This window comes from Erinaceus europaeus, chromosome 19, assembly GCF_950295315.1.
Source record: "Erinaceus europaeus chromosome 19, mEriEur2.1, whole genome shotgun sequence".
Classification (NCBI taxonomy): domain Eukaryota; kingdom Metazoa; phylum Chordata; class Mammalia; order Eulipotyphla; family Erinaceidae; genus Erinaceus; species Erinaceus europaeus.
Window position 1 is genome coordinate 61,430,081 of NC_080180.1, and position 26,518 is coordinate 61,456,598.

A 26,518-nucleotide genomic window follows, 5' to 3' on the forward strand; every position below is an offset into this window, starting at 1 on the left:
CCCTCAGTCTGGGACATGGGAGTCAGGCGGTAGCACAGCAGGTTAAGCACACATGGCACAAAGCTTAAGGACCGGCGTAAGAATTCCAGTTGGAGCCCCCAGCTCCACACCTTCAGGGAAGTCGCTTCACCAACAATGAAGCAGGTCTGCAGGTGTCTATCTTTCTCCCCCCCCCTCTGTCTTCCCCTCCTCTCTCCATTTTTCTCTGTCTATCAACGATGAACAACATGAACAACAACAATAATAATCACAACAAGGCTACAACAACAAGGTCAACAAAAGGGAAAAAATGGCCTCCAGGAGCAGTGGATTCATGGTATAGGCACCGAGCCCAGCAATAATCCTGTAGGCAAAAAAAAAAAAAAAAAAAAAAAGAATCTGGGACATGTGGTCTCTGAGTAATTGCTTTTCAAAAACAGCTTCTACTTTGCAAAGAGAAACACATTTTCATGAGGGTGGGGGGAGTAACATCATTGTCTCAGCCACGGAGTCACAGCATGGGAACTCTGATATTATATATATATATATATCCACTGAGATTTTTACAGGACCTGAGTGCACTTTGACCCAGGTTAAGCCCCTGGTCCCCACCTGCAGGGGGGAAGCTTCTCTAGTGGTGAAGCAGGCTTCAGGTGTCTCTCTGTCTATCTCCCTCTCTATCTCTTCCTCCCCTCCCAAATTCTGTCTCTATCCAATAATAAATAATAAAATAGGTAGATTTCAAAAGCAAACTAACACCAAATGTACAGCTAGCTTTAGTGTCAGATTTAATTTATTGCTATTAGCACGTTGGTCTTCCCAGTTATTCACTTGCTAACATTTTATTGGAAAACAATTTGGGTTTTGTACACTGGAGCTCGCCTACTCACCCCTTTATGCTTATCCACAATAAATATGGGTAACTATAATACATCTGGAAGACACGCTCTCGATCTTTAGAAAATTAGAAAAAATGAGATGCAGACAATGCAAATAAACGTCCTGCATGTGTGTGCAGCGCCAGCAGATGAAGCTGGCTCTCCAGCACTTTGCGCTCAGTGGCTTCATTCGGCGGTGGGCTTATCAGTAGTAGAAGAACTATCCTAAGGGACAAAAGTGCTTGTGTCATTGCTCCAGAGTTCTCAGTACCCTGTATTTCTGAGCTGGCTGGCAAAGCCCCACTTGAGCTCGCCTGCCCTGCTGTGTGGTGTGAGGACAGCAGCCTGTCTCCTTCACCTCTCTGTCTTTTCAGGAGCCTCCTCTGGCCCAGTCATCTGCCAACCTGTATCTGCCCCTTTCTGCCTCTCCCTGAAGGTCTCTCTGTCTTCTCCTTTGTCTGTGGAGATCTCCATGTGTGGACGGTGAGAAAGGCAAGATACAGTCAGCCATCTGTGCTATCGCGATTTACAGGGCCCAGGGGACGCACACTGAGCCGGGCCTCGTTTCTGGAAGCAGGGGCACGTGCTTTGAGCTCTAAATCCACGGGGTCTTTGTGTACCTGCTGGATCTCTGCGCTCAGCCTCAGCCCAGAAACTGGCATTAGCTTAGACTGCAGACCCTGGACCTTCAAGAGTGGCCGCGAGTACATTCACTGAGTACATTCTTCTCTTCCCGGCTCCATTTTCTTTTCAGAAACAACCTGTACTTTTTCCAGCTGTGGCTGCCTGTGTCTCTCACACCTTGGCTCACAGCCCCATGCCTGCCTGCTGTGGGGAACGCGGGGTCTCAGAGAAGCACTCAGTGACAGTCTGATAAACTCACTGAGGACACAGAGGGCTCCCCGTATCATTCCTGTGATAACAGCTGCGGGTCTGGGAGGTGATTGAGACACTTGCCAGTTCCAGCCCTTCCTGGAATGAGCAGGGCTCAGGGCTTGCTGGGCAGTCCTTGGTGGAGAGCTTGGTTTGAGCATGGAAGTACCAAGGACCAGAGAGAAAACTGTCTTGCTATACATTTGACCCAGTCCGCAGCCCTGGCTCCCCACGGAAAGTAACACTGAAGGAGACTCTCTTTCTGAATGACAAGGTTAGTCCAGGAGTGGTGAAACCACATATGGACAAAGCCCTGGCTCTACCATAAAAATAAAAAAAGGAAGAAGAGGAAGAAGAGATGAAAGGGAAGAAGAGCTAAAGAGGAAGCTGAAGCAGGAGGAGAAGGCACCTAGAGATACAGAGACCACATTGAGATAGAAAAGCCTTCTCGAGACGCCTTCCTCTGAGGTGTGTTGTCACTTGTCATCTCCTCTGAAGCCTGAGGAGCAGGATCTAATTGATAAAATAAAGAGTTCTGGGGCAGAGGCTCCAGCTGTCTCCAGGTCAGAGCTAAGGAGAGCTGCCCAGATCCCCACACAGATTTAAAACAAACATCTGGTATCGAAGGCACTTAATGCAATTTGAAATATTTTCTGCTGAGCTCACTCCCAGTTACATTTCAATTATATGGAAATAAACAGTCCCAAGTACAATAGCCATTTAACGATTTTTAAAAAGGCTATGAAAAAGCCTGTTTTCCGACGGCCAGGAGACCGCTCACCGGCCCAGTGCTACAGAGCTGAGCAGAAGGCAGGCCTCGAGCTCCTGTGCCACCACCAAGGGAAGCTCTGTGGAGACAGAATGCTGCTGAGTGGCCTCTCCTCCTTCTATCTCTGTGTCTCTACTTAGAAGTTTCAAAGGGACCAAGAGATCGGTGGTAGTTGGTGTGAAGCCCTGGCACAGCACTGAAAACAAATCCACAGATCAGCAACCAAAACCCTCACCTATTTTCCTCCAGATTATCTGTATCTCAGAGATGAAGAAGTTTGTTGTCATCCTGCCCCTCCTGCTTTCTTCTTGTTTTCTATCCTTTTTAAGGAATACCAGACAGATGTACTAAGTACTTTCATGTCTTAGAGTTTATTTTTTAAGAGACAGAGAGAGACCAGAGCACTGTTCTAAACTCTGGCATTGGCACTGCTAGAGCTCAAGTCTGGGGCTTCACACAGTTAAGAGGCGACTTAATTCTTAAATAGAAAATGGGAAACATTAGCTATACCTCCTAGAAGACTCCAGAACACACACGGGCAGGCTGGCTTTAGCAGAGCTGCGTGCTGTGTTGCCCAGTCCCCTGGCTCAGGGCCCAGTGTAGATGTCCAGCACCACTGAGCTCTATGCTCTTTGTTGTGTGTTTCCAACATAGAAATAGTTTGAGACTTACTTTGGTTCACACAAACTCAGATTTTGTTTGTCTTTTAACACAGTTTTAGGAATAGCCAGTTTTTAGGTGACTGTAGATTTAATTCACAGGCTCAGGATATCAGATATCTTAGTGGGGATTCAAGCTGAGTTGAGTGAATTTGCATTCTGCTTTCTTCCTTTTTAAAAATATGATATTTATTTATTTATTTATTTTAATGAAAGTGAGATACAGAGACAAAATTTAATGAAAGAGACAGCGAGAGACTGAGGCCAGAGCCCTGATCATCTTTGGCTTCTGGCGGTGCTGAGGGTTGAACCTGGGACTTTGGTGTGCTTGGCATGAAAGCCTTTTTTGAAGAACTCTTATGCTATCTTCCTAGCCCTTCATTCCATCTTCATAGCAAGTCTCTTCAGTCAATATGAAGAGCTGGAAATAATAGCCATTTCTGATGCTCTGTCACACAGCTGAAAAGAGTAATAGAAATGCATCCCAAAAGCTGGGTGATGGCGCATCTGGGTGCGTGCACATGTTACAAGGTGCAAGGACCCAGGTTCGAGCCCCCGGTGTCTCTCTTTTGCTCTTCCTCTCTATCTTCCCCTTCCCTCTCATGTTCTGACTGTCTCTATCAAATAAATAAAGATGATTTATTAAAAAGAGATAGAAAGAAAATGCATTTTTCTATTTATGCAAGTGTAATGACTCTTAGGTGCATAGAAAAGTGAACTTGGTTTAAAAATACCAGGTAGCATTCAGTCTCCTGATATTTGCATGCAATCTAATATATACTTTCAGCGAGTAAGGATCTATGGGCCTTGGAGCTAGAGCTGAAGTAGGCATCGAGTACCTCAATCCCAAGACAAGATAGATCAGGAATGTGGCAACAGAGAGGTTTAGATCCAAGATTAAAAGCCCCCTTCGGACTTACGACCTTGTCTTTCTGCTTACACTTTTTGAGACTTGGATCGTTTGTTTGAAAAGGGGGATTTAACCCTTCATTTCACTTGGCTACTACGAGTTTTTTAAGTGGGGTTATTCATTTTTTAAGATTTGATTATCTTTATTTATTGATTGATTAGAGACAGCCAGAAATCTAGAGGAATGGGGAGATAGAGTGAGAGAGAGGCAGAGAGACACCTGCAGCACTACTTCATCACTCACAAAGCTTTACCCCTGCAGATGGGGACTGGGGGCTCAAACCTGGCTCCTTGTGCACTTCTTCTTCTAGCGTTTGCCCTTCTTCTGTAGCCAGTCAACAGCATCAGGTTGAGCCTGATGTAAAGTTTCGAGACCTCCTTTGAATCTGGAGAGGTGGCAGTCATTGACTATGTGGGTCATAGTCTGTCTGTAGCCGCAGGGGTGGTTCGGGTCGTCTCTGGCTCCCCAGCGATGGAACATAGTGGTGCACCAGCCATGGCCTGTTCGATAGCGATGGAGGAGGGCCCAATCATAACGTGCTAGGTCAAAGCCGGGTTGACGCTTGCAGGGGTCTGTGATGAGGTGTTTGTTCTTTACCTCAGCTGACTTCCAACTCTGTTTCCAAGAGTCTGGAACAGAGAAGTTCAGTGTAGGCGTAGGGGACCAGATTGGGTGACGAGACGTCAAGCGTTGGACAGGGTGGGCGAAGATATCCGCGTATATTGGCAGGTCCGGTCGAGTGTAGACGTGGGAAATGAACTTAGATGATGCCGCATCCCGATGAATATCTGGCGGGGCGATGTTGCTAAGAACTGGCAGCCATGGAACCGGGGTGGAACGGATGGTTCCAGAAATGATCCTCATGGAGGAATATAATTTGGAATCGACCAAGTGGACATGGGGGCTACGGAACCATCCTGGGGCACAGTATTCTGCAGTGGAATAGCATAATGCCAGAGATGATGATCGTAGTGTTGAAGCGCTCACGCCCCATGAGGAGCTGGCCAGTCTTGCAATGATGTGATTCCTCGCGCCCACCTTTGCTGCAGTTTTTATGAGATGTTCGTGAAATGATAGGGTGCTATCGAGAGTAACGCCAAGATAGACTGGCTGGGCTTCATGCCGGATTCTCGTATCGCCAAGCTGCACATTAAGCTCACGTGAGGCCGAGGCATGGTGTAGATGGAAAACAGATGATACCGTTTTTGCAGTGCTAGGGATTAGTCGCCATTTTTTACAGTAATCAGATATCAGAGACATGTCTTTCCTGAGTGTTTCCTTGAGGATGTCAAACTTGGATGCCCGAGTTGCACAGCAGATGTCATCGGCGTAGATGAACTTGTGCACTGTAACATGTGCACTGTAACATGTGCACTCAACAATCATCCTGGTGATTCATACTCTCTCACCCCACAAAACATATGAAATGACGCCTGTGTGTTTGAAAGTTAGTTTGATGTGTTGTTCAATACTTTGTAGATTGTACAAATAAAGACAATTACCCATCACTATTTAGGCTCCTGGGGAGGTCTGTCCCTTAAAAGAAACAAAAATGTAAGAAATAGCAATAATAATAAATATTAATAATATGAATAATATTAATAATTGATTAGTATTATTCTGAATAAAGATAGGCCTTAGCACAAAGTTCGCTCCAGTGCAGTGCAGGCCAGGCTCAAGCCTTGGCAGTGAAAAGCAGCGCACTATTCCGGTGAGCTACTTGGCCGGCCCTTTCTAAAGACACCTTATTGCTTCTTAAGGACTTACTCACTAGTGAAAGAGAGAACAGAGAGCAGACTCTGGACTTGGTGCTTGCAAGCACTGGGTCCTATGGCTGGACTCCTTGCAGGACTATCCAATTAATCATTTTAAGTGAAACTCACCTCTCTCCAGGTATGACATAGGGTGCTCACTTCTCTGTGCCGATTTACAACTAGCCTACCAGAAGAAGAAGAAAAAGAGAATCCAGTACTTTGTGACTGGAGATCGTTTATGAATAATAAGAATATCAGATTCTGTCACCCTTAGTGTCCAGGCACTGAAAAGGCTACACAAAGTGTCAGCAGCCCCTCTGGGTCGAGCACTTCTTGCCTGAGCATTTGTGCCCTTTTTCGCTAAGCCTCCCCAGTTCGCACAGACACTCAAGCCAGTGCAGCCCCAGCTCCCAGGTAGGACTTGTTTGCACTCCACTGGGACACAGCTTCTGCTACACTTGGATTTGGAGCTGCCTCTTCCTAGCACAGAGGCTTTGAGATCTCAGGGCCCTACCCAGTTCCTCTAATTCCATTTATTATCATGAGCCATTTGCCTTAATCTTGGGTTAGTAACTGAGCTTATCTGCCCTCTGCATCTAAAGCCTTGAGAAAGATTGCTCTGGCATGGCCTAATAACTTTTATCAGCTCACCCAGTAGCTCTTAAGCTTTGTTGCTTGAAAATGCAGGAATTAACCACATGGTGCCGGAGCCCTTCTGAACAAGTTCAGTGCTTTGCTGGAGAAATGATAGCTGCTTCTGCCCAGATAGCCAAGACACCGTCCTCTGCCTCCTCTGTCTCCTCCTTTTCTCCCTTCTCCTCCTTGTCACAGTGGAAGGGGACCCAAGGACAGAGGTCTCCTCACCTCCAGTCCCCTTGGCTTCATTCTGCCTAGAGAAGAAAAAAAAAAAAGGCTCTGTGGTGAATAACATCAGCAAAGTTAGATGTGCTCTCTCCCTCTCTCTCCCTCTCTCTCTCTCTCTCTCTCTCTCTCTTGCTCTCGTTCTCTCTCTCTCCCCCCCCACCCCTTGCCTAGATTTTAAGTTCCTTGGGTGGTGGTGGGGGGGTTGGCAGTGAGGGAGGTTCTGACAACTGTGTCATATTTTTGACGAGTAGTAAAAATTGTTCACCAATTTCAGCATTGCCGACAAGTACCCTGATTTCCTCTCTCCCCTTTCCACATACAAAGTATCCAGGGAAATGTGCCAAGTGAGTCTCTGTGTTTTATTTATTTAAGTACTATTTTAGGTAGAATTGATAGAAAGAGAGAGAGAGAGAGAGAGAGAGAGAGTGTGGTGTGTGTGTGTGTGTCAGGGTGCCTCTCTGGTCCATGCAATCCCAAGGACGACATTAGGAGTCCCAGCACACAAGCCCTGCACTCTGTCAGCTGGGCTATCTCCCTAGCCGTGCCAGCATGGCCTTTTAAAAATTAACAGTAAGCCAGAACTGTTTCCCAAATGCTGCATCAGTCCACGTTACCCAGGAGAATCATGAAAATCTGGGTATGTGGTTTTCTCTGGGGTAGATGAGATTTTTCAGGGAGAATGTGAGAAATGCAGTCTTGCTAAGAATGTTCCAGGAAACCTTTCCGCAACAGCTGCTTCTCCCGCAAAGTGAACAGTCAAGTCTGAGGACCCTGTGCAGGGGACAGAATGCTCTAGAGAGCCAAACGCTTTGACTTCAAGGCAGACTGGCTCTGCAGCTGGATACTGAGCCCCAGTACCAGCCAGCTTTCCCTGCACGGCAGCCACGGCTCTGGGAGACCTCCTTTCCCCATGAAGGAGCCAGCAGGACTGCTCCGGACTCACGCACGGGGTTTTCCAAGGAGAAATGCAGGCAAACACGCAGAGACCCAGCAGAAGGCAGCAGCTGCTGGTGATTTTGTTATCAGCAAGCTGAGAAATGAAAGGAAAATAAGGGAGAAAGAAGGAAGGGAAAGAGGAAGGGAGGCACAGAGGGAGGAAGGAGGGGTTACTGGATGGTTGCATTTTTTTTTTAATGGCTCCTTTCTGCTGATCACTTGAGCAAATCTCCCTCAGAGACCTCCCTGAGCTCTGGGCAGAATTCAGACAAACTGATCTGGACTAGCCTTAGACAAGCCAGGCTGGCGGGTGACATTCCACGCCTGATGTCTCTGGACACAGTCAGAGGTGAAGCTTGCCTAGATGGTACTGGTTGACCTGATTAGGCTGGGGGATCAGCAGAGGCAGCATCAGTTGGTATGAACTGGGAGAAGCATGCTGGAAAGTGAGCCCCACCCCCAGAGGTTCCAGGACTGGGAGAAAGAATGGGTTTTGTAGTTCCTGCTGTCTAAGGGTTTAAGAAGGCAAGAAGAGCTAGCTATTGTTAGAACCAAATTATTTGACAATTGGGTTAACATTGAAAATCCCATTGCTAGGATTCACTGCATCAGAGGAGACCTCACCCTACTTTATGTCCTTTAATGCTATTTACATAGAGCTGTATCTTATAAAGTGACGCTACCAGGTGCTTCTATTCTCCCTGGTCTGAGATATAGGTGTGCTCAACCAGGTGTGCCACCACCTGGCCCCTTCCTGACTCAGTCTCTCCACATACCCCATAGAGCCCGGCATGGTCCTGCCCACCATGATCTCCTTTGTTCCATGCCAGCCTTGGTCTCAGAGAAGGACTGAAGCCGAGTGATTAATAAACAGCTCCTCGTGTCTTTCAGAACCATTCCCCTTGCCATCTGCATCTCCATGGCCATTGTGACCATCTGCTATGTGCTGACCAACGTGGCCTACTTCACCACCGTCAGCGCACAGGAACTGCTGCTGTCCAAAGCCGTGGCCGTGGTGAGTCCGTGCTGGGGAGATGCCAGCTTGAATGTAGGTTAATGAGCAGAGGCCGATGGGCTGCTGTTCCGGCCAGCAGAACATGTTTGCGGATTCAGGGCTCTTTGTTTGGCCTGAGAGCCTATGAGCACATGCACATGCACATGCAACACACACACACACACACACCCCTGCGTGACCCTGCTGTATGAGGAATGTCAGCCAGCTCCTTCCTGTGTCCCCATCCTGAGACCCTGTGAGGGTCAGCTTAGCAGAAGACCTTGTTTTGCCAGTGGGGCAGAGGCTGAACTTAAATAAACACATGTGGCCTGTATTTCTATTTGTAAGCATTGAAAGTAAAATCCCAAGGGTTTTCCTTTCAGAATTTCCAAGGAGGCCCTCTCTTTTGTTTGCTTGTAGCCTGTGTATCTCTTTGAATGTTGGTCCAGGGACATGTTAAATTTGGAGGAATACTAAGTTAAAACTCCTGTTACTGCTGTAGGGCTTCTCAGATTTTTAAAGATATTAAGGTGCATCCTAACTCTCTCTGAAACAGATGTTCATCAGTTTCTTTCTTTTTTATTATCTTTATTTATTTTATTATCTTTATTTATTATTGGATAGAGATAGCCATAAATCGAGAGGGAAGGGGGTGATAGGCAGGGAGACAGAGACACCCACAGCCCTGCTTCACCACTCTCTCCCTGCTCTCCCTTCACCAAGCTCTCCCCCTGCAGGCTGGGACTGGGGGCTCAAACCTGGGTCCTTGTACACTGTAACATGTACTCACAACCAGGTGCACCACCACCTGGCCCCATTTTACAGCATTTCTCAAAACTAATTTGACCCTGCGGCCACCTTTAACCCCGGAGGCCATGTTATGACAATCTTATTCCAGGACACACACTTTTATCTTTTTCTTTTTCCCTCCCTCCCTCCCTCCCTCCCTTCCTTCCTTCCTTCCTTCCTTTCCCTCCTTTCCTCTCTCCTTTTGTCTTCTTCTTCTCCTCCTCCCCCTTCTTCCTCTTCCTGTTCCTCTTCCCCTTCCCCTCCCCCTCCCCCTCCCCCTCCCCCTCCCCCTCCCTCTCCCTCTCCCTCTCCCTCTCCTTCTCCTTCTCCTTCTTCTTCTTCTTCCTCCTCCTCTTCTGGATATAAAGACTTAGCCACTAGAAGAAGAGCATTTTACCCATTCCATTAAATAAAACAGTGAAGGGTGAGCAAATAGCTTCCCAGGACAGCATGTTGGTTTCTTGACTATAGTTGCTCTTACCTCCTATCAGCCACGTGACAGGGAGCGAATGACCTCACTTCATGTGAACCTTTGTCCAAGTTCACTGTATAATTTTTTTTAAAAGAAAGTCCACTGCTGCATGTGGCGGCAGCCTGCCAGAGTACAGAGCGTGGCACCATGGGTCACACATGGTCATCTTGGGAGGCAAAGGACAACACTCTTCTCTGGTGTAATGTGGCCCATTAATTACACACCAGCAGCTGTGTCAAGGACACAGAAAGACTCCCACACTGTGGCTTTTCAGAACACACCCTCCATAGACATTTGCAGTTGTCATGATACTGAACTCAGAGGAGAGACTCCAGGAATGCGGTCTTTTATATTGAGATGTTCAGTTTATGAAAGATAGCTTACACCTTGCTATACTTCCAAATCTCTTTCTGTTCTCTCATCTTTGTCTTTTTTTTTCTTGTTTGTTTGTATAGATCATCAATTCCATGAACTACTTTCTCTCAGATTTGTTTTTGTGTTCTAGCCTTTTTTTTAATAGGAAATTGCAGAAGAAATCAGCAGATAGATGCAGGGATGGACCAACTCAATAAACAGAGATCCAGCTAATGTGATTATTCTGGGCACAAGCTTTTCAGGATGACTTCACCGTAGCTGATCAAGTCATCAGGGATTTTTTGTTTTGTTTTATAAATTTTCTTCACGATACTTTTGTGTCATAACAAAGGGACTGCATGTGAGGCAAGAACCGATCATATTTACCAGTAGATGTTTGTACTTTATTATAAAATGTGACTTTCCAGGCTAACCAAGACAAATTTCCCTGTCTCCAACAGGAGCACTTCTGAATCTAGCTTTCTCCCCCCGCTCCATTTGCTGGACTCAAAGATTTTTTTTCCCCCTAAGGTTGATAAAGGTTCAGCAAATGGATTGTCACTTCGGGGAAGCTGAAAGGTGCCTGTTGGGACCTTTGCCCACGCTTCTGCAACCAGCAGTGAGCGCCAAGGTGGCTGCCTTGTCTGACCCTATGGAAGGGAAGGGCTGGAAAGCCTGCAGGTCTCTTCTCAGCAGGCCAGCAGGAAGCCAGAGAGTCTGTGTTGAGCCTACGCAGTTCCCTCTTGTTCTGCCTTCTGGCCCAGCACTGATTTGCTCCTTTCTGTGTTTCCCCAGACCTTTGCAGAGAGGCTGCTGGGAAATTTCTCACTGGCAGTTCCCGTCTTGGTTGCCCTCTCCTGCTTTGGCTCCATGAATGGGGGTGTGTTCGCTGTTTCCAGGTGAGTGGGTTCAAGCACTGCCAGACATGCGTTTCTGGTTGGGGGGAACGCGTGTGATAAAGACAACTTCAAAAAGAAGCAGTGCTTCCAAACCCATCCTTTTTAAAGAGAGAGAGAGAGAGAGAGAGAGAGAGGCAAGAATCAAGTTTTGGTCCCTTATCATCGACCGCCTGTCTCGTTCTGCCCACTAGAGGGCACTATTTGCCTGCTCATGGCTGCTGGGAGCTCAGGTCCATGTGGCATCTTCTAGTAGTGTCTCCACAGAGGCAGACAACACCATTTTATTTCTGATGATAAAATCTTTTGTTTATCTAAAGGCAGCAAGAAAAAAAAAGAGAGAAAGAGACACCAGAAATCACTCCCGACCATCTGCATCCCTTTGGTTTTGTTTGATACAAAGGTCCCTTTGGTTTTATTAGAAGACTAACCCAGTCTGACTTTCATTTGCACATGCGTGTGATCGTGTGTGAATGTGTATGTGTGTGTGAGTGAGTGTGAGTGTGTGAGTGTGAGTGTGAGTGTGTGAGTGTGAATGTGTATGTGTGTGAGTGAGTGTGAGTGTGTGAGTGTGAGTGTGTATGTGTGTGTGAGTGTATGTATGTGTGAGTGTGTGAGTGCGAGCCTGTGTGTGCATGAGTGTGTGTGAGTGTGTATATGTGTGTGAGTGTATGTATGTGTGAGTGTGTGAGTGCAAGCCTATGTGCACATGAGTGTGTGTGAGTGTATGTGTGAGGATAGTGTGTGTGTGCGTGAGTGTGTGAGACTGAATGTGTGTGAGCGTGAGCATGTATGTGAGTGTGAGCGTATGTGTGAGTGACTGGGTGTGAGTGTGCATATGAATAGTAGGGTGTGAGTGTGTGTATGAGTGTGAGTGCCTGTTGACTTGGACTGGACTGATAGCCGGCAGGCAGCCAAGACTCCAGCTCACCACCAGCTGTTGCTTTATAGGGAGAGTGAGGCAGCCTCAGCGGTGGCTGTAGTTTCCCTTCAAAGAATAAAGACTATGAGTAGCTGGGTGATGCCGTGTCCCGTTCCTCACAGTGTTGTCCGCCTTCCTGTTGGCCAAAGAACCTGCAGGCACTTACATGCCCAGCCCCTCCCCACCTGAAAAGGATGTCGGCTTGGCTTTGTCAGGGACTCCTGGCGTCTTTTGCTTCCTTTGGAATGATTAATGCTAGAAGGACCTGCATCCACCGCTCTCTTTCTCTCTCTCTCTCTGTCTGTCTCCCGCCAGGTTGTTCTATGTTGCCTCGCGAGAGGGCCACCTCCCAGAAATCCTGTCCATGATCCACATCCGCAAGCACACGCCCCTGCCTGCCGTCATCGTCCTGGTAAGATGTCCACAAGTCGGCCTGCTTGTAGCCTGGGGGCTTGGCGAGTGCAGGGGACTCAGAGCAGCTGTGGCCAAAGCCCTGGGGCTTTCACTGCTCATTCCCTCAGCAGACTCCAGAGGAGGGAGGGGCAGAGTATTGTCCCCTCCTCCTTTGATTCAGTTTTCTTATGCATTTTTTTTTTTTTACTGTAAGGGGGCAGTAACTCACCATTCTTTTTCACCGATCTAGAAATTTCTGACATCTAAGGGAAATGAGTAGTTTGGTTCCTATCACCAGCTTAGAGCCTCACCCTCACAGATAAAGGATGCAGAGTACAGACCCCAGATCATTATGGGGCGCAGAAGGTGGGAGGTCTGGCTTCTGTAATTGCTTCTCTGCTGGACATGGGCGTTGGCAGGTGGATCCATACTCCCAGCCTGCCTCTCTCTTTCCCTGGTGAGGCAGGGCTCTGGGGACACGGGGCTCCAGGACACATTGGTGGGGTTGTCTGCCAGGGGAAGTCAGGCTGGCATCATGGTGCACTCCCTGCTATGTCTCCTTGTGTGACATTGCCTGCCTCCCCATGGGGCCAGCTGTCGTGAGTACCACAGAATCACTGAACACCCTCTGAACACACACTGAATCTCCTTCAGACAGTCCCCTTGAAATCTCCTGGCAGTGTGCTCCCATGCGCCCGGTGCTGGGTCTGGGCGCACCTGGGTGCATGTGGCCGCCAGGGCAGCCAGGGCTGGGGTGCAGTCACCTGCAAGTGGCAGTGTGCCCTGTGTGTGTGCTTAGTCTGCAGTGCCTTGGAGACCATCTGCAGGATTTTCTGCGCCCCCCCCCATTCCTCACTGTGATTGGCTCTGCATCCACTGCCCCCACAGTTCCCAGGGGTTTACATGCTGAGCCAGTGAATAAATGTTTGGTACATCCAGTAACTGCAAGATACAAGACTAAACAGAAATGGGCATATTATTAGACTTTCATAATATATCATTAAAGTCACTGAGCTTGCAAGAGTTGACTCAGCTATCCTTGCTGAGCTGCCAAGTACCCCACACTTCACTCTGAGGGAGCAAGTTATATCCTCCCCCCTTGGAGGAGCAACTGAAACACCCACCCCCAACCCCCACCCCAGAAAAATTCCTTCTGAGGAAGTGACAAGGGTCACAGGAAGTAACAGGTAAACAGAGTTGATAAGAGCAGATATACTGACAGGCGAGGATGGAGACCAGTCGATGTGGAATTTCTTCAGGATGACGACATGGCATTGGTTGGAAAGGATACTGATGAGGGGCTGGAAGGTGGTGTACACCTGGTTGAGCTCACATATTACAATGCACAAGGACAGGAGTTGGGCAGTAGCACAACAGGTTAAGTGCACGTGGCACAAAGCGCAAGGACCGCGTAAGGATCCTGGTTCGAGCCCCCGGCTCCCCACCTGCAGGGGAGTCGCTTCACAGGCGGTGAAGCAGGTCTACAGGTGTCTGTCTTTCTCTCTCCCTCTCTGTCTTCCCCTCCTTTCTCCATTTCTCTCTGTCCTATCCAACAATGACAACATCAACAACAACAACAATAATAACTACAACAATGGCAATAAAAGGAGAAATAAATAAATATAAAACATTTAAAAAAAACAAAACAATGCACAAGGACCTGGGTTCAAGCCCCCAGTCTGCACCTGCAGGGAGAAAGCTTCAGAGGCTGTGAAGCAGGTCTACAGGTGTCTCTCTGTCTCCTCCTCCCCTCAAAATAACTGGCTGTCTCTATCCAATAAATGAAGATCACACACATTTTAAAAGGAAAGGACACTAGTGGTCGCTATCATATTGATGGTGGTGATGGAGGTGATGGGGCCTGGGGCGACTGCCTCTTCATGTCTCTTTCACTCACCCGCATCCTCTCACACCCCTCACTCTCTCCCCGGCCTCCAGCACCCTCTGACGATGATCATGCTCTTCTCTGGGGACCTCTACAGTCTCCTGAACTTCCTCAGTTTCGCAAGGTGGCTCTTCATCGGGCTGGCGGTGGCAGGGCTGATCTACCTGCGATACAAGCGCCCAGATATGCCGCGTCCGTTCAAGGTAATGTCCCCTGGCCGTCTGGCTGGGCTCATATCAGCCCTCCTCCGGCTGCCTGTTCTTGCCCTTGTCTCAGCTTGATGTTGGGAGCTGGGGTTGAAGGGACAGAGCTCCTGGAATTGCCACCTGCAGGCAAGGCCTTGGTGCTGGATTCTGTTCGGGTGGGAAGAAGGACTCCTCCGTTGTCTTTCATGTGATATGCTGACTTTTGTCCCACAAAACTAGTGGCCTCACTAGGCTGTCTGTGGGTGGAGCAGTGAGTGACAGATGGCTGTGTAACGGGCAGCCATTAAAGCTCTTTCTTGGTGTTACCTCTTGTAACATTACTCTGTTTTTTTTTTTTTTTTTTTTTAATTCACACTGCTTCCTCTGGAAGGAATAAACATGTAAGTCATGCAGAAATGTGCTGGAAATATGGTGGGGCCGGTGCCAGGACCTGAGAATTCACCATTCCAGAGGAAACACACTTACCAGAACCTGGCATTTCCTTTGCTGGGGACGGGGAGACTTAATTCTCATCCCTTTCAGCCGTGAGCAACCCTGGATGGGCTCCACCTCACAGTTGATTGACTTTTGCAAAATAGCACAGATACTGTTTCAGTCTCACTATTAGACTTTGTTTATTTAAATTCTTCTTAGAGACTGAGATGTGTGGAGAGAGGGCGTGTGTATGCGAGAAAGCCCACAGCACTCAAACTCTCTGCCCTCCCTGCCTGCCCATGGGGAGTGTTTATGATGTAGCCTTTAGCTCATGCCTCACATGGCTCAGAGCACAGATGATTCAGTCCATCCATTTCTTTGTGTGTTTTTATTTTTTTATCTCCAGGGTTATCTCGGGGCTCAGTGCCAACACTATGAATCCACCGCTCCGAGCCTGCCACTTTTTCCATTTTATTGGATAGGACGGAGAGAAATTGAGAGAGGAGGGGGCAGTAGAGAGGGAGAAAGAAAGACACCTGCAGACCTGCTCCACCACTCCTGAAGCAGACCCCCTGCAGGTGGGAAGCAGGGGGGCTCGAATCGGGGTCCTTATGCAGGTCCTTGCAGTTCCTAGAATATGTGCTTAGCAGGGCGCACCACTGCCCGGGGATCCCCTCCGTGTTTTTGCAGAGAGAACTGTGCTTTCTTTTTAAGATGTCACGTGGTGTCTGTCTGCTTCCTTGTCACGACATCTTCTCTGTGCTGCAGGTGCCTCTGTTCATCCCGGCTCTGTTCTCCTTCACGTGTCTCTTCATGGTTGCCCTGTCGCTGTACTCGGACCCCTTCAGCACGGGCATGGGCTTCCTCATCACCATGACCGGCATCCCTGCCTACTATCTCTTTATTATATGGGACAAGAAACCCACATGGTTCAAAAGAATGTCCGGTAAGGCATTTAAGCCACTGCTGCACATTGCTGCTCTCAAGAGACGCGGAGTGTGCGTGTGTGTGGATTCTGCTTCAAGCACTTCAGAGTGGGACCCTTGCTGGTTGGGATACACCCACCACCCAGTGTGTTGGCAGGGGGAGGCAAGGAGGAGCAGGCTCTAGAAACTCTCAGCACGTCTACTGGGGAGGGTCCTAACTGCTTACTTAGGAAAAAAAAAAAAGCGGGGCCAGACGGTGGCGCACCTGGTTAAATGCACACACTACAATGCACAAGGACCTGGGTTCAAGCCCTTGGTCCCCACCTGTAGGAGGGAAGCTTCACCAGTGGTGATGTAGGACTGCAGGTGTCTCTCTGTCTCTCTCCTTCTCTATCTCCTCCTCCCCTCACAATTTCTGTCTCTAGCCAATAATAAAAAGAAATAAATGAGTCAAGTGAGAGGACAGAGCACTGCTTGGCTTGGCATATGGTGGGGCTGGTGCCGGGACCTGGGACCTCGGGCATGCAAGGCCTGTGCTCTGCTTCTGAGTCATCTCCTGAGTCCTCTGATCACTTCCTAGGCCGGCTTCCTTAGAATCCTGTGGGTTGCTCCATCTCCCGCCACGCCCCCCCCCCCCCTGTCCCCCTCTGTAGTCATTCTGTGCCGGGCTGAATACAGCCTAGCGATTCCCTCCCAGAGCCCATGTCCTGGCTCCTGGCAAGGGGTGAGGGCCCGCAGAGTCTAAGAGGCAGTGAGAAGGGCACTGCCCTCAGACAGGAACAGTGAGGCCACTTGGGACGAGAGTAAGCGGCTCACTTCACTGGGTCACTCCGTGTGCTCACACTCATCTGATCTTCGCTCATCTCTTTCACAGCCTCCTGAGGTGGGAAGATAATTAGCACCAGCTTCTACATTTTCTGCTGTTACCATGGGGGATTCTCATTACTGTTCCAAGTCAGACAGATTCATAGTTAAAGACTGGTTTATCTTTTTTTTTTTTTAAAGATTTATGCTGTTTGTTTCATGTAAGAGAGTTTTACAGGGAGGAGAGAGAGAGAGAGAAAGAGAGAGAGAGAGAGCCCAGATCAGTATTTCTGTACATGCCCCTCTGGGAATTGAACTGGGAACCTCTGGCTCTCAAGTCCTGTACTCATACACTCAGCCACCTTCCTACTTCACACCAGACAGAGAGCAAGTAGATGTGCTGCGATTCAAAGGAGAGCAGTTCTGGGTTGGAGGCACGTCACTACGGAAGAGTGAAGATGGAGGACAGAGGGTGGGTTCTAAAGACAGTGTCCTGCCTGGAGGAGGCCACCTTGCAAAGCAGCTGGTGGAGGAGAGGGCCCAGAAGGTCTGGAGGTCGGAAGGGAGCCTGACCCCCAAGTCCTCTCCCCAGCCTGTACCCTGCCTCACTGGCTCACCACAGCTTCACAAGCTCCCGGGTAAAGCGACGTCATCCCAAATGGGAAACCAGGACATGGCGCCAGAGGGGAATTATGTCTCAGGGGTTGGTGGTGGCACACCTGGTTGAGCGCACATGTTACAATGCAGAAGGACCCAGGTTCAAGCCCCCGGGCCCCATCTGCAGGGAGGGAAGCTTTGTGAGTGGTGAGGCAGGTCTGCAGGTGTCTCTTTTTCTCTCCCTTTCTCTCTCTTCCCCTTCCTCTCAATTTCTGGCTTTCTCTATCCAATAAATAAATAAAAATAATAAAATTAAAGAGAGAGAATTATTATCAGCATTGAGTTGGATGTTGAGCCCATGTCAGTTGGACTTCAGAGGTCATGATCTTTCTTAATTGGTACCTGGCTAGGTGCACACACTTTGTGTGTGTCTGTGTGTGTGTGTGTGTGTGTGTGTGTGTGTGTGTTTGTGTCTGTCTGTGGGTGTGGCAGAGTGGTTATGTTGTTACTGGCTTGGTTGGCTTGCTGAGTTTAGAAAACAGTGTTTGTCCTCTCATTTGTTTTATTCTAAATGCTCAGTAAAACGTTTAGGAAGAGTTAGTAAAACGGTCAGTATTATTTGTGTGCTGGCTGTCCGAGAGCCTGTTCAGATACGGTGCTGCTGGTGTGTTCTGCAGATGCTGAATTTAGAACTCAGTCCTGAGAACAGGCTGGATACTACTTTTGATTGGCTTTTAGTTGGTATTTGCTGATGTCCGACCTTGGACCTCTGTTTATACCTGAATTTTGTTAGGTGATGGTCTTTCTAGTTGGAAAATGAGTCCCCCATGAAGTGTCACTATTGAAGCGGCTTCTGGAAACACAGAGTAAATATCTGCTAAGCTATTCACTTTCTTCCAGGAAGATAGTAGTAGATTAAATTTCTACCAGTGTACATATACTCTGGCTTGCTCTGTCATACTAATCTCTCTCTTATCTGTATGTTTGTACTTATTTTCTGTAATTTTCCAATCCTTTCTGTTTTTCTGAGATATTTTAAGTTGTTATTTTTAAATAACTTTTTATTATCTTTATTTATTTGATAGAGTCAGCCAGAAATTGAGAGGAAGAGGGAGATAGAGAGGGAGAGAGGCAGAGAGACACCTGCAACCCTGCTTCACCGCTCTTGAAACTTTCCTCCTGCAGGTGGGAACTGGGGGCTTGAACCCTGGTCCTTGCGCACTGTATCATGTGCACTTAATCAGGTGTACAACCACCTGGCCCCAATTATATTATCTTTGTTATAGTCAATCAATAAACAGCCTTTTAGGGAAAAACATTTCTTATACATGTTTATTTATCTATACATATATGTGTGTTATAAACACACACACACACACCATGTGTCATTCGACTTGCTTTGTTCCTAACCAGAGCTTTGAGACAGACCATCACTGTAGACTGTAGATTTGTGTCTCTCTCAGATGCTGTCCAGAGACAGTTCCCTACGTGCCAGTGGAAGCAGAGAAACAGAGAGAGAGCAGAGGCGGTGCCTGAGTCAAGCTCAGTGCTTTTTGCTCCCACCTAGCAAGTGTTTCTTCCCTCCTGTGCCCGCCGCCGCCACCCACCGGCTTGGACCTTCTCTCTGTCAGGCATCCCTAGGGGCCGTTCTTTCCCAGGCTTGTCCTCCCCCGACTCTCTGCTCTTCAATGCCCAGGCCCTTTTGTTGCCCTGCTAGTTTGCTGCCTCTTATGATGCTTGGAACATCAGCAAGGACTGCAGATGCGGAGTGAGCCGTTTGTGTCAGTCGCCACGAGGCAGCCATCCCACAATGGGGTTTTGCCTTTCAGAAATGCCATTCCATAGTGCAGGGAGCAGGAAGGCACTGCCTTGAAAATGCCACCATGGCACCCTTGATCTTTAGTGCAGCCCTGAAAGAGAGCAGCCGAAAGCAGCCGTCCTCAGGAGTTGTGTATGTTTTTCCTCTTAGGTGGCATTCTTCTGGTAAAATACAGAAAACTCATAATATTTATTGCTGCAACAGCAAGCGCTTTCCTAGCCTTTGGCCCAAACAAAACACACAGACACACAGAACAGCAGCACTGGAGCATCTCCTCACCCCTCCCTCTGCTGCCTCCTGGCTGTGGGGAGGGGAGGAAGCCAGTGTGGACTTGGGCTGGGAGGGAGGCTCAGGGACCGCACGCCCAGGGCGTTGGTTGGGTCATGAGCCACAGGCTTTATGTTGTGGTTTCTTTTCACCCTGCTGCGCACGAACAGCTCAGCCTCCTGCAAAAACTGTCTGTCAAAATACTAGGGACCTGGGGGGCTGCCTGAACAAAAGGAGAAGGGCCTGAGCAGCAGCGTCCAGGAAACGTGAGAGGCTGCTGGGCGGACAGCCAGGGGCTGCAAGGCTGAGAAGCCCGGATCCCGGGGTTGGAGGCGGCTCTCTGCCACAGGATGCCAGTGTTGAACCGCGTTTCATTTGATGGCGTTTCTCAGCAAGCAGACAACTGCTCCTAGTGACTATTCAGAGACCCAGAGAGCTTCCCCCGTGCCATCTGTGAGGGAGTGGTTAACCCAGCTTTCTGTCTGTCTGTCTGTCTGTCTGTCTATCATCGACTGCTAATCCATCAAGGTATTATCTGCTTATCTATCTACTATCTACCTACCATCTATCAACCTCTCATATACCTATCTGTTTTGTCCACCTGTTTACCTGTCTGTTATCTGTCTATCATCAACCACCTATCGTCTACCCAACTTACCCATCTGTCTATCTGTGTATGTCTGTGTCTCTCAGTCTGTCTATGAACTTCTCATTTTATGTATACAGCTGGCGACTTGAACATGTGTTCACAGCAGCGTGAGGAGGCCTTCCTAGGCAAACTTATTCTTCTGTGTTAGAGAGAGGGAGAGGCAGGTTGAGGAGAGAGGACACAGTACCACTCCATCCTTCCTGGACCCCCCTCCCCACAGTGTAGTCCATGGTCCTCCCTTTAGTGTTAAGACTTGAACCCTGGGCTTGACACATTACGGTACAAAGGTACACACTCTATCAATCAGGTGAACTGTCTCCTAGTCCCTCCCTTATTTTAGTCTCTCATCTGATGGCATGTGGTCTGTGACTATTGTCTCTACTCTGCAGATTGTCATTTCCTTGCCGGAAAGAAGTTCCTTACTTCTTTTTCCTCTCCCTCTCCTTCTCCTTCTTCTCTTCTTTCTCCTTCTCCTCCTCTTCTTAATTATTTATTTATTTTTATCTTTATTTATTTGCTAGATAGAGACAGTCAGAAATTGAGAGGGAAGGGGGCGATAGAGAAGGAGAGAAACACAGAGACACCTGCAGCCCTGCTTCACCACCGTGAAGCTTTCTCCCTGCAGGTGGGGACCAGGGGCTTGAATCTGGGGCCTTGCGCACTGTAACGTGCGTTCAACCAGGTGCACCACCACCTGACTCCCTCTTCTTAATTTTTATCTTGATTTATTTTGAATAGAAACAGAGGGAAATCAAGAAGGGGGGGTGGAGAGGGAAAGAAACAGAGAGGCAAGTTCTTTCCTGGTACCGCAGTTCCCTCTTTCCATTTCAGCATCACTGTCTGTCCTTTTGCTGACTTCCCTGAGAAATGTTGCTGAGTCTAGTGGCATGGATTTTTGTCCCGAAGTTTACTTCTAGGAATTCTTTGGTGTCAGAGATGGGGAGCTTCTTCAGCTAACATGCTCTCCTCATTTCACTCTGCTGCTCTCATTGATTTTTTTTTTTTTTGAGCTCGCCTAGGTTTACATTACTTTCTTCTTTGCTGTCTAGCACTCCCAGCTATTTTCTTCAGTTAGAAGTTTGTTGTTCTTGCTGACTTTGTGGAGGGGGCAGGGAATGAGTCTTGTGCCCTCTTAAGTCTCCAACTTGCTGATGTCACTCCCAGAATGTTCCTTCTACAGATTCAACCGCCTAGGCCCTGGGAGATGAGATACACTCAATATAATCAATGTACTGCATCTTCAGGACTGAAAATTATATATTTTTAAAATATTTATTTATTTCCTTTTGTTGTCCTTGTTTTATTGTTGTAGTTATTATTGTTGTTGTTATTGATGTTGTTGTTGTTGGATAGGACAGAGAGAAATGGAGAGAGGAGGGGAAGACAGGGAGGGGGAGAGAAAGACAGACACCTGCAGACCTGCTTCACCGCCTGTGAAGCGACTCCCCTACAGGTGGGAACCCGGGGGCTCGAACCAGCATCCTTACACCAGTCCTTGTGCTTTGCGCCACATGCTCCTGAAAATTATATTCTGAGACTTCTGATTTCACTGAGGAATTGACTTTAATCACATTGGTGTAAAGACAGCAAACATTTCAACCTGAATATAGGCTGTGTTTAGGAACATTTATTTATTGGCCCTATTGTCTCAAATATTTGCAGCTTCCTGATTCATGAATAAAACTCATTATTTGAATGCAGAATATTAATATAAGTTTGCCAAGGAGTCATCATGGTATGGTATGGGTGTTAACAAATAAATTAATTGAGCATGATAGTATTCTAATGAAGTCGGTGATTCCTGAAAGCGCTCTATGAAGTGGGCGTTAGTCTGTTTTCAGTATCCAGTGAAAGGGTGGGGCAGAGAGCATAATAGTTATGCAATAGTCTATCCCCCAGTAATTTACATTTTGCTGTTTTATATATTTCTGATTTATGTACATGCTTTAATTTCTCTTCTTTGTTTCTTTGTAGAACGAATAACCAGAACATTACAAATAATACTGGAAGTTGTACCAGAAGAAGATTGTCATAAATTATGAATTGCATTTGAAATCTTGACAGTCTGTCCTTGGATGGGTTTCTGCTCAAGGGGCAGAAACAGTTTGGGCCTTCCCTTCATTTTCTGAGAATCCAGAGGGTTGCATCCTTGGTGATGGGCTAGAGAACTCAGTTTTTTCCATTCGGACTGATTTCTAGGACTTTATCGATAGTGCCCTGCTAGAGAAAGCTGATGTGCTACTGGGCGGTGTGTTCAGTAGATTCTGGAGTCCTGGATGAGCTGCTGTTAAGGAGGAAAGACTGCCAGAACTCATATTTGCTGTGTGGTCATCCTCTCTAACCAATCTCATCGTGGCAAAGAACCTCCAGTTGAAGACTGAAATGCTTTCTGTATGTAAGGGTTTTGTGAAAAATTACTTTTGCGTACTGTAGGTGACCTTACTGTGAATTTTTTTTCCTACTCTTCTCGCAGAGCCAAGCAAGCACCCCCTATTATGGTACAGGGGACAGAAAGAAATTCATCTTATTTATCTCCCCATAGATAGCCTTCATTTTTTGCTGGGCTATACCCAGAGAAGTTCAGACAAGGAGCAGATGGGTTACATCTGATTTTCTTGACTATGTTAGAGGAGATCTCTGAGAGTTACTGTTCATCAGAAAAATCCAGGAATTATATGTAAGTAAAAATCTTGGGAGCTTTTGTTAAGTCGTGATCAAGATGTTCCATTGGTATGCACTGCTTTTTTTCATGTGGCCCATGTTATACCCATCAAGCAAGGGTATAACACCTTTCTTAATACAAGATGATAATCATTTTAGTATCTCCTCTGGTTTCACTGACAATTAGCCCTTGATAATGTATATATATATATATATATATATATATATATATATATATCCATCCATGTACATTTTACAACTCTCCCAATTATAACATCAACAGGAGATAAAAATCACCAAAAGGGAAAAATACTCAACATCTATGCCCATCCCCATAGTCATGTTCATACTTAATGTTAGTAGCTTTAAACAATTTTTTCATGGTTATTTTAGATAGTGATGATTTCTGACCGTTTATATATCTTCTTTATACACTCTGTATTCTGTTAAAGCACTTCTTTGGCTAAAACTGTCCAGCTCAATTAGGAAAAGGCATATATTTACATAAAAATGAAGGGAGAAATGTCCCCTCTAAACACGACTTACAGCTGACGCTTCTAAAAATGTTCCCTTCTACATCTTGGCAGTGGCAGTGATTTCCTCACCTTAGTGATCATTCAACAGGGAAAGGAGATAGCTCATAACAAATTCATCAGTGGAGGTAGAAGCTGCCCAAGTGTGTGTTCAGACAGGTATTAACTGTGCTAAGTTCAGACAACACTGTGGAATTCTCTACGTAGAGGACTTGGTTGACTGTGATCTCCACACACCTGTGTTATCAGAGCCAGAATGTGGGTCAGTCTAGACAGTTTGTCTATGTCAAAATAAAGAGTGTTTGAATTACGCTGATTACCAATTCCTGAAGAACAGTTCAAAGGTGATTGACCAGAGTAGAAAGGATGATTTATAATTTCAGGCAATTCAATTCACAGATTTTACTTTTTGGCTCTTGGTAACATTTAGAGTACAGTCAAGATTGGCATGTTTTTCAGCCTAGTGTCATACTATTAGGGATTCTAACTCAGTTCATTAAAAACTCCATTTTTCTCTTACTCTAGGGGTTTCAGAATTTGATCCGCAGTCTCCATTTGTCTATTTTTTTCTTTGCTTGGTTGTTACTAGAGGTGAAAATAGATTTCCTTTATATTCCCATTTTTTACAGCCCAGATCCATATAACCTAAAACAACAAAATCTTTGTGTTTTTTCTTGTTTAATAATAGTTAAAAACAAACAAACAAAACCAGGCAAACTTCCATGGGGAGGATTGTAAATTATTGGTTATTCCTGATGTGGGTATGCTTGTGTCAGTGGTGACAGGTGGGTCTTCTTGTTTTATTTATCTGCTCATTTTAGGTTATTTGCCTTTAAAAAAACATACTGTGTTAGCTAGCTACAATGCATCTCATTGTTCTTCCAGTATTTTCAGAGAATGATTTTTACACTGGTAAATTTCTAATGTCACTGTAATACATTTTCACCAGTCAAACCCAGAGACTTTTTTTTTTTTTTTACTTTTTCAAATAGTATTTTATTATATGCAGGAAAGGGAGAGGGAGAGGCTGAGACAGAGCCATCAGATGATCATTCAATCATTTGATGATTTTTTTGGGTACACAGAGTTTCAAATATTTAATTAATTAAAAAATCTATTGAAGACTTCCAAGCTGAAACAATTTGGTAAAGACAAATAGAATGCTGCTTCTCTTCCTCTTCCTCCTGCCTCTCCTTCTCCTCCTCCTGCTTTTTTTTATTGCCACCAGGGTTATTGCTGGGGCTCAGTGCCAGCACTATGAACACTGCTCCCAGTGGCCACTCCCCCCTCCTTTCCCTAATTTTTATTATGTAGAACAGAGAGAAATTGAGAGGGGAGGAGGAAATAGAGAGGAAGAGAGAAAGAAAGAAATAGAATGCTTCTCCATATATAATCACAGGTATTTCAATAAAGGCTTTTGAACCTTAAAAAAAAAAGCCTTTAGATAATAGGATTTTTTCACTCATAGAAACGAGGAAAAGAACTGGATTGTTATGACTGGTGGCCTGGTCAGCGTAAAGTCAGTCGAGCCCGCTCTTGAAAGTGCATTTCACATACAGGGAAAACAATCTCTAGGAGATTAAAGTTCAGTCTTAGAAGAAAGACTAGTGTCAGACATGAACAGTAGGCGGATGCTTGTACTTACTGGCTCACACGCCTGTACTGTTTAACTTTGTTAACAAAGTCCTGAGGTCACACCGGCAGACCAGGGCAGAGCAGTACTAACATCAAGTCTCCAGATTGCTTTATGCCTCTACATGTTTCTCCCCGGTGGTTGCCGGTTATGTCGGCTGATGGCCAGCACAGGGCGCACTGTGCAACTCAGCTGAATGTTTCAGGAGCTGCCGGTAGCCCTTCTGAAGCCCATCTGATCTCTCTTTGCAGGTGAATCTGATACTGACTCAGAAAGCACACCTCTGACCTGAAGGTGACCTCTTATAAGGGAGGCAGAGGCTATGAAAAGATAGAGACCTGAAGGTCAGAGGAGCAGAAATGAATGATAGCACGTGATCGTAGGGGATAGTATTCTGGTGTGATTTATCAAGCAGGGGAGTCAGGGAAATACTCAACACTAACTCTCTGCTGTGCGTGCATAGGTTTCCCCAAGAAGCTAATGAGATGCGGGCTGTAGTGCTTCTGTACAGAATTTGACATTATCATTTTTATTTCTGCCCTCCTTCCTTCCTTCCTTCCTTCCTTCCTTCCTTCCTTCCTTCCTTCCTTCCTTCCTTCCTTCCTTCCTTCCTTCCCTCCCTCCCCTCCCCTCCCTCCCTCCCTCCCTCCCTCCCTCCCTCCCTCCCTCCCTCCTTTCTTTCTTTCTTTCTTTCTTTCTTTCTTTCTTTCTTTCTTTTTCTCCAGGGTTATTGCTGGGGCTCAGTGCCTTCACTATGAATCCACTGCTCCTGGAGGCTTTTTCCCCCCTTTTGTTGCTCTTGTTGTTTTTATTGTTGTTGTTGTTGCTATTATTGTTGTTGTTGCTGCTGTCATTGTTGTTGGATAGGACAGAGAGAAATGGAGAGAGGAGGGGAAGACAGAGGGGGAGAGAAAGACAGACACCTGCAGACCTGTTCCACTGTCTGTGAAGTCAATTCCCGCCCACTCCCCGGCAGGTAGGGAGCCAGGGGCTCGAACTGGGATCCTTACGCGGGTCCTTGTGCTTTGTACCATGTGCACCTAACCCGCTACGCTACCGCCCAGCCCCTGACATTATGATTTTTTTTATTCACTTTCTTGAAGACAACTAGCACAAAGATCTGTACTCTTTTTTTTTAAAAAACAGAATCTTCACCTGCAATCCCTGAAAAATGACTAAAATGACTCCTATTCCATTTATTTCTCTTTCTTTTTTCTTTATTAGAACAAAGCATGGACTATTTGTAGGCTTATTTTTGAAATAATGTTGAGTCATTTGATATATGTGTATGCAATTGCAAGTGATTTTCTCCTGTTATATATTATGTGATCTCTGAAGAGTTGCACCTGTGACATATTTTGTTGTCGGCTCTGAATGATCGGAGCTCAGTGATGGGACTTTCACTGCAGTTCTTTCTCTTAATTTGCAAAGCAATAGGGAGGCAGTTGGGATGTGAGTGCAGAGAACTTGAGAAATTTGATTTTACTTGAATGCAGTCTTGCTCCATGATATGCAGTCTGTTAGTACTGATGTTTACAAGGCTACGTATCTTTTCTTTTCTCACTCTTCAAAGTCAGAAAAGAAAGCAGGGCATTGTGCATTTGCCAAGAAGCGGGGGTATGTAGAGGTAAGCTGAGGTAAATGACTTCTTGTAATAGCTTGTTTACATTTTCGTAGGTAGG

At 46.6% G+C, this 26,518-nt stretch overlaps 1 protein-coding gene across 1 annotated transcript in view; it reads left to right on the forward strand.

The window, feature by feature from the left end:
• The window catches only part of SLC7A11 (solute carrier family 7 member 11), an 82,438-nt gene extending 58,528 nt beyond the window's left edge, over positions 1-23,910 (forward strand). Inside the window, exons 7-12 of the mRNA XM_007523751.3 lie at positions 8,514-8,637; positions 11,027-11,130; positions 12,365-12,461; positions 14,381-14,530; positions 15,716-15,893; positions 21,984-23,910. Of these exons, the coding sequence (XP_007523813.1) occupies positions 8,514-8,637; positions 11,027-11,130; positions 12,365-12,461; positions 14,381-14,530; positions 15,716-15,893; positions 21,984-22,051 (721 nt within the window). The 3' untranslated portion in view covers positions 22,052-23,910. The remainder of the gene's footprint in view (positions 1-8,513; positions 8,638-11,026; positions 11,131-12,364; positions 12,462-14,380; positions 14,531-15,715; positions 15,894-21,983) is intronic.
• The last annotated feature ends 2,608 nt before the right edge of the window (positions 23,911-26,518 follow it).